General features: G+C 40.1%; 1 protein-coding gene across 1 annotated transcript in view; it reads right to left on the reverse strand.

Annotated features, from left to right (window-relative positions):
- MMP2 (matrix metallopeptidase 2) overlaps nt 1-8253 on the reverse strand; it is a 36230-nt gene extending 27977 nt beyond the window's left edge. The window contains exons 1-3 of the mRNA XM_035543315.1: nt 7789-8253; nt 3033-3259; nt 808-956 (exon numbers count right to left, since the gene is read on the reverse strand). Coding sequence (XP_035399208.1) covers nt 808-956; nt 3033-3259; nt 7789-7932 — 520 coding nt within the window. The 5' untranslated portion in view covers nt 7933-8253. The remainder of the gene's footprint in view (nt 1-807; nt 957-3032; nt 3260-7788) is intronic.
- Nucleotides 8254-8494: the final 241 nt, after the last annotated feature.

Here is an 8494-nt window from a genome sequence, read left to right on the forward strand (position 1 = left end):
CAAAGAGCTCACTTATTCTTTGAACTGTTCACTTCACTTCCCAAGTCTACCTCCCAAGTGACCGGCTGTACAAGTATCTTCATTAGTATTAAAAATTCTATGACTGTCTGTAAGAAGCTAAAATGCCTTAGGTATACACTGAACAGTTAGGTATGCTCTTTCAGAGGAAACCAAAAATAATTGAGAAGGCATGTACAACTAAAATGAATCAAGTTGCTCATCAGCTGAGCAAAAACCAGAATTTAGCTTAAGATCCATGTTTTGATATTTTCCAAGACCAAAGAATTTGTTGAAAGTCTTCAGTTTGCTATGCTAAAGAACAGAGACCAGCTATGGAGTTAAAATTGAAAGGCTCAAATCCATTTTTAAGGTCCCATACGTTAGAGGTCCCATGGACCTCTGCCACTACTACTGGAAAACTGAGCGTGGAGCTACAAATGAAGGCTATGATGGCATTTCATTCTCTTCTGTGGCGGGATGCCAGCTCGCATCATCTGAAGATCTGTACCAATATTTCCCGTTTCTATTTTTGATTTGTAAACTTAAAAATAAAATGTTGCCCCTAGCAATTCTCTTTTGGAAAGATAAATATAGAATAAGGATATTGTATAAATATTTTTCTCTGACTCTCATATATGAAAGAAAAAAAGTGAAATTAGATCCTAGCCTGTGTAAGCCAAGTGCAAACTAGGACAAGGTTTGCCAGAAAGGCTCATGGGTACTACTTATTGAGGGTAAGTCATTCCAATACTAAGGATTAATGAAAGGAACAAAACCAAAAACATATGGAAAAACAGAAAAATATACCCCATCGGCCAAAATTAATCATAATGTCTGCTTCTCCATCGTGTATTCGGTTAAATCTCAGCGGTGTGACATCACTCCAGACTTGAAAGGCTCGGGCGAAGGCATCATCTACTGTCTCAGGATCCAAATCCGGAGTATAGCCTATAATCCTTTGAGGTAAAAGGAAGAGTTAAGAAACACATAAGCCTCCTCCCAGTATTTGTTGCTTACTGATCTTAATGCTGAACAGACTTAGAAACGGGTTAAGAGGTAACACTGCTCCATGTGAGGTCCGGACTTCATGCTGCTTCAGAGGCGTGTTTAGATGTGGCACTTACTATTTATTTTCCTTTGGAATTGACACAGCACCATGAATTATTTAGCCAGAGGCTGTGAAAGTTGCGTGGCATTGGCTGTGCACAAAATATTCAGGGTTTTGCATCAGTGCTGGGTTGCTGGCAAGACAACACCTCGTGTTCTTTCATTTGGTTAGATGTGAGACTTACATTTTTGTGACCTACTTAATGAGCTTACAGGTCATGCTCTCACTTTAGACCTGAACATAGCAGTGCATCGCTGATTCATAAGATTTAGCTGCCAGAAAAAAAGCTCAATATAATTCTGAAAGTCTCAAGACTGGATTGTTTTTTCTCTAATAACAAGAAAAAAGCAGCCCTTCTCCCTCACCTTTGTAGCTAGCTATGTATTGTTTTATGCCAAGTGAATATTAAGTTTCCACCAGTGCGTTGGTTACACTGGTGGTAGGATATATGGGGAAGCACGAGGTTAAAGCATGTGGGATAAAGCCCTACACCTGACTTAAAAAAAGGGAAAACTCATAAATATGTTTTTTTTTTTTTTAATATATATGTGCTGATTGGACTTATTAGTGCCTTGTATTACAGCCAGCTAACGCCTGTGTAAAGAAAAGTTTCTAACCCTTTGCTGCTGTTGCGTGTGAGGGATGAAACTACTTTATGCATAGGGATAACACTATCAGAAGAAGCATAGCAGCCATACAGAGCTGTGAGAGCTGCCACAGGTTTTTTTAAGCATTCATTAGATGGTCACAGAATGCAGGATATGTTGAGTCGTAACTCGTGAGGCAGCAGCACACCAGGTCACGCACCTAAGACAAATTTGCTGTTCGTTCTCTCCTGCCAAAGGTTCTGTCCTGGACCACTTGAGCCAATGAGATTTTTTTATTATGGACTTCAGTAAGAGCTATATTGGGCCATAACCCTCTAAGGCAAGAGTTAAAAATGAAAATATGCCGAACCTATTGCAATAGGTTTGCTTTAAATCATTTCACCTGACCTCTAACTGCTGTTCACATCTATGTGCTTGGTCCGTGAGGCAATTTTGAGGCTGCTTAGGTCCCCAAACAACTGTGTGATGGTACAGCCTTCTTTCATTGGGGCTGAAATCCCTTGCATTTGCCATAGTACAAGGTATGGAAACAGCGGATTAATTAAGCGTGGTGCTTTGCCAGGCTGTGGCAGTTGCCTGCATCTTAGCAATTAGAAATTTCTGTGTTCATAAATGGGCATTTTTAAACTCTTAGAAATAATGCACATAGTGGACACACTATTTTAATACTATATTGCCTAAGTTTTAATGCTATATTGCCTAAGTTTTCCTGTTCCTCATGTTGTTAGATCATCTGTTTAATAACAAAAGATCTTAATTTTAAATTTAGGTAGCAATGTTTTTTCTCTTTGTTGTCTCCTACTTTTTTCTCATTGGCTGGCTACTGAAGGTGAATTTTACTTCATTGGGTTCGTGATTGTTTACTACTGTAAGCTGATCAACAAACAATGCTTGTTTTATTTTAAAGTTTATTTGATGATCTCAATTTTTATGGCTGCTGAATGCGGAGGACTTTGTCCTCCTCCACATCCTCTGCAGTCCGTAAGTCCTGCGGTCCCACCGAGCAGATGGGCAGGTAAGGTACTGCTGCTCTAGATCCCGTAGGATGCTTGCAGCAGAGCAGAGAAAACCAAAATCTCTTTAGTCCCAACCAGAACCATAAAACTGAGCTTTAGATGATTATTCCTGAACCTTTACAATTAGAAATTTCAGTGTTTGCTCAAGCATCTAGGAGTTATCCAAACACAAGGAGATCATAATTCAAGGAATCCTCTGTAGGCTGCTAAACAACTCCCCGGTTTGAAGTGCCTTGTTCGATCGCTTCTTAAAAGTGCTCTGGTTACGTATGAGCAACACCCTGCATCGTCAGGCAGTACCTGTATGTTATGTGGTTCTTTTCCCATTTTGGCTTTCTTGGAAAGAAGTTGTAATTGGCCACATCTGGGTTACCACAGCGGGGTTTCTTCATTGTCTCAATTGTATTTTGATCCAAGTCTCCTGTTTCGGGCAGCCCAAAAAATTTCTGCATTTTCTTCAAGGTATCTTTCAGTACAAATAAATTGCAGTTGTCTTTTGGGCATCCGTAGTACTTATTCAGGTATTGCTTGAAGGGGAAAAAAATTGGCACAGAACAAAGACTTTAAGATTCATAAAAGTGATAGGTAATCATTACAAATAAATACTGTGATTCCATGTTAGCTTTCCATCTGTAATTTGCAAGTTTTCTTTTCAAAATTACTATTAGTAAATGAGAGACCAGCAGAATCACCTTAATTGACATAAACCATCCTTGATCACACAACATTGCTAATTAAGCAATCATTTTCACTTTTAGCTATCACCTTTACTTAATGAATTGCTTTATTAATAAGTACAGCATAGAGCTTTAATGTAAAACTACAAAGTAAAAATGAGTTTATCTTTTTTGGTTTCTTTATGATGTATAAATCTGCTTACAGTTTTAGATTTGGTGTATTTTTTTTTCTGGAAGACTGTGGATTATTGAGAAACTTGTCAAGTTAAGGTATCAATGCAATTACACAAATGAGAGCACATTAATTGGAAAGGAAAAAAACAACATTGTTTATTCAAACCATGTAGAGCTGTTTGAATGTTGTGTATGTTTGGTTTTGAGTCAGCCATTGCAAAGACCTGAGGAAGAAAGGCTTTTGTAACATCTCAGTTGCCTGGACACAGTGGCCAAACAATATCTGCGTGCTTTAAAGACCATCGAGTGCCCCAGCAGATCATGGCTAGGCTGGGCCTTCTGTGCATCTGGTGCATCTGTGATGACAGATGACAACATTTTCTCTCCTTAGAAAACGGTAGTCGTAAAGCATCAAAAAGGCAGCACAAGTCCATTATTTTGATCTCTTCTCCAAAATAACATCCACCCAAGTCTTCCCTAGTTCCCATTTTGATTGGCAATCACCTGATTTAGTCACCTAATTAGGAGATATAGCTCAGTTAAAAAAAAGAAAAAAAGAAATGACGCAAAGAGCAGGTGAGGCATCGGTTCATGCCTTTGAACCTCTGGATGCACTTTGCAGACACACCACTGTGGTTCCACTTATATGTGTTAAATCTGCCTCCTGTGATCTGCTGCCCCATCCCAGAGGGGCGGGGGGTCAGGCTGTTCGCTGGTAGCAGTTACAGTTAAGCAGCCTTATTTTTCAAATATGTGCTGATAAACCATGTATTTACATTAAACTAAACTGGAGATAGGCAGCTGTGGCCCTGAGTATCCATACGTGTTCCCCATCTTCCATGCAGTACACAAGTGAGCTCACACAAACAATTTAGGGTTTAGTAGTTTTTTCTCCTTAAATTCAGTGTTGACTGCCAGAATAACTGAACTTCTTCAGGCAGGGACCAACCCTGCAGGAATGTCTGGCAGCCTCTAGCACATGGTGAAAGCTGCCATGAAAACATTGCCATTCCAAGTAACAGCGTGACCCCTCACACGAAGCAAACAAGAAAATTTCCACTTATATCTCCAGCAACTGTGTAAAATCCTTAATCAACTCTATTCCTAACTGGAGAATAACAGATATGGCCAAACAACAGACTGCTGGCTGCTTAGAGGTGTTGGATTCAGCGTTGGGATCCAAATTGAATTTGCGAAAACCTCTAGTTTAAGCTGCTGCCTTAGCTCGGACTGTTAGAAAGGCCAGCTCAGTCACGTTGTTCAGAACAGGTACAGCTTTAGATAGTTGAATGCACATCCTCACTGAAGAGTAGATAAATGGATTCAGGTGAAGATGCTAGTTTGGGAGCATCCCGAATGATAATTGCCTACTACCATCTAATAATTTTCATTCATAGAGTCCAAACAGCTTGACTAACAATCTGGCGTTGTAGGCTTTATCCAACAGAGTAAACTTTCCCATTCTCTTCTATGTGCACAGAGATTTCAGGAATTGCAGGCTGCAGTTTGGGGTTGCTATACTCTGTGCCTAGCTCTAAAGGGAGTGCTACAGCCATGTCCAATGGCAGGTGTTCCCAAACTGGTGTGAGGGCCTCCCACACTGGTGCTGGGCGAGGCACAGAGCTCAGGGATGCTGTGGCCGGTGATGCTGCTAGACAGAAAGGTTGCCAGTAAAACTGTTCATAGGAGAGGAAGAAGCATCCTTCAGGTACTATACCCAACATATTAACTACAAATCCAAGGCAGGAAAGAAACCCAAATAGATAAGGTAAAGGTGTATTTTCCAAAAATTTATCTGAAATATCATAGGGAATTATTTTTAACCAAGAAATCCAAGAAGCTTGACAGAATGATGGCACATGTGAATCCTTGTGATGTGAATTATTTCCAAGGGAATCCTTACTTTACGTCGTTAATTAATTGACTGAATTTCACCCAGAAGATGGGGGGGTAAGACCTCTACATCAGCAAAACATAGGAAAGGATATTTGATGACTGCAGTTGGTCAGGACATGGATTTTACCAACCTTTTTGTTAAGTCCTGGAGTACCTCATTCTATCCTGCCTAGGAAATGGCTCAGAGTTTACTCAGAAAAAGGATTTAATCAAGATGTTACACCATTTCCTTCAGGACATCCTCTAGCCACCTCCTGACTAAGCACAGACTATGCTTAGTCTTTATGATTTTTATAACAACGTCTTCTGATGTGGTATTTCTCCAGTGGGGGCTGCAGCACTGGCAAGTAATAGTTTCACCATTGCTGCCATTAAGTCTCTGTCTGCTCAGAGGTAGTGGGGCCTAGCGGCCTTATGTGCAATGCACCAAGAACATGATCAAACAGACCCATTTAGAGCATCTGCTCCTATCCTGATTGTAACGTAGTTTTGATAGTTTTTTGTCTGATACTTAAGACTATGCTGTCTGCCTATGACGTACCATGACATAGCACAGACTGTACATCAGAACTGAAGTTTACTGAAGAAACAGGATGCTGCTCTTGCCATTTTAGGTTTGCAAGCATGGTATAGAATGAAAAAAATAGAAAATGAGGCATGATAAAGAATTGTATTTGGTAGGATTCTAAATAACAAGCTAACCCCCTCTCAGTTTTTCCTAAAATGGAGATTTTAGTGAAGATGAGAAATGAACATAACCAGCTGTTCTATGAGGAGAGAATCCTGAAGGAAATGTAGTGTCTGTGTAAACCACATCTTGGCCTAGGCTGCAAAATTCAGTTTCCCCAGAGTCAGCAGGGAGCTGTGGTGATCAGGAATTTTGATCCAGCCCATTAATGAAACGGGGTCCAGCTGCAACATAGCAATTTGTGTCCCGATGCTGAGTGCTGGGGCTGTGCGGGTGGAGGGGGTGAGAGAAAGGCAGCCAGTGAGCTTTACCCAGGGACACTACCAGAAAGACAAAGAAGAACTGCAGTGTTAAAGCAGCTTGTAATTTTCCTCTGAGTACACATAATAAATAGGTTGTTTGAAAGAAACAGAGATGAGGGGAGATGTGGATTGCTGTTATTGAATAAAAGCCTGACTGTGTCTAAGAAAATAGATTATTTCAGGGTGGTTAAATTACCATTAGACATGTCTGACCGCACTCTCCTCTACCACACATGCTGCCCCCCATCCTCGGCTGCCATGCTGCCAAGACAAAAGCCTGGGTGAATGTGTTTAGTTAAAGACTCAGGAGTGCCCTTTTTGGGGCTGTTTTGTCTGTTTTTCCTAAACTTTCCATGGCAGCCCCCATCTGGAAAGTCTCTCTACCCTCCCCCAGACCTTCTTTAACCTGGCAAGCTTTCCCAGGACGTACACCAGCTCCTCAAGAAAAGTGACCAACGTTCAAGCCTCTGTATACTAAAATAAGAAGAATTTATCTCAATCTTCCTTAATATTGAATTGTTGCTGAAGAAGAGAGATATCTATAATTTACATGCTAAAGTAAGGTTAATCCATCTCAATCTCCCCTTAAATGGACTTTCCCATAATGTCACTTTTATGAAGGTCCACAGGGCTAAAATCAGGTTAGAATAAAATGCTGTAGAGTTATACCTATAATTTGCTAATGTCACCTTCAAAAATCCAAACTCCTTTTTTTTTTTTTTTTTTTTGTTCCAGATTGAATTTGGAAAAGACTATTTCTTTAAATGTCTGAGTTTTTTTGTTTTTTGAAGTCAGAAGTAGTCATGATGGCTTCTGAAACTCGAGCCAGCTTTCAATTGTAATTGTCCCTTAAAGCTGTTTATGCAATGCACAGCAAACAATCTGAAAGCAGAGTCCTGAGAGCTGGGTGATGCATGCATTAAGCCCAGGTTTACATAAGTGAGTCGCAACAGCCCTCCGTTCTGTTTGATTTAAGTCAAAAATCAGACATTTCTATTTGCTCTTTTCCCCTCTTACCCTTGGAATCTGTTGATTACAGCCGTGATGATTTAATGACATTATTTTGTACATTCTACGTTCAGACTTAAGGAAAAAAAAAAGACTTTCTTTTCTGTCTTTAAAATTTTTAAGAGAGGAAACATTACTTGGCTCTAGTTTTCCCTTCTGAAAGCTGATATCTTTGCTCGCTAGCAAGCGCTTCCAGAGACTCTAGAGAGAGAATGCTGCAGTCATTTCCTAGCCCCAGCTGAAAGAAGAAAGACACATCTGCTTATGAAACAACAATATAAATCTGAAGCAAAGATGAAACCAACACTTACCACTGCTAGTTCTTTGTCTGTTTTTGGAGTGCTGTCTCCCGGAAACTTAATGATTGGTGACGGTGCAGCTAAAGTTTTGTTAAAAAAATACACTTGGATTAATAGGACTTTAAAAACGAAGCCAAAGACAATGTGAGTCTTCATTCTGCCTAAACTTGTGCTATCCTCTTTGGAAAAAGCTTTTTTCCCGACTGGCTGTCAGTTACTTTAGCTGCACAGTACACCAGTTGCTTATCTGCACATCTTAACTCTCTGCACCGTTTTCTCTTTTGCTTGCTCTAGCAATTCCTTTGTATGTTTAAAACATCCAGATGCGCAGTCTCAAGCTACCACAAGAGGAAGTCTGAAAACTAGTGGAAACATGAGAAAAGGCAGTTACCAGATGTGATTGCTGTGATTTTAAGGTAGCAACAGGCAGATACTTATTACTCCTGAAAGAGGCACATTTTTTCCTCATTTGCATGTATGAGAGCAGTTAGTAATGCCAGAGAGCAGCAAAAGGCAAGACCATACTTCATATTGAAGTGTCCAATGTAAACCTTAAATTTTAAAAAAAACACAACACTAAACATTATTTTCCTGCCTAAGTATTTGCATTATTTTTAGCCTATTTTCTTGCCACAGACATCACAACCTGCCTTAGCCATATATGTGGTTACGCTCCTACCCTTCAGTAACCACTTGGATCATGTACTTCGAGGCAGCC

The sequence above is a fragment of the Cygnus atratus genome, chromosome 12, assembly GCF_013377495.2.
Source record: "Cygnus atratus isolate AKBS03 ecotype Queensland, Australia chromosome 12, CAtr_DNAZoo_HiC_assembly, whole genome shotgun sequence".
In the NCBI taxonomy this organism is placed as follows: domain Eukaryota; kingdom Metazoa; phylum Chordata; class Aves; order Anseriformes; family Anatidae; genus Cygnus; species Cygnus atratus.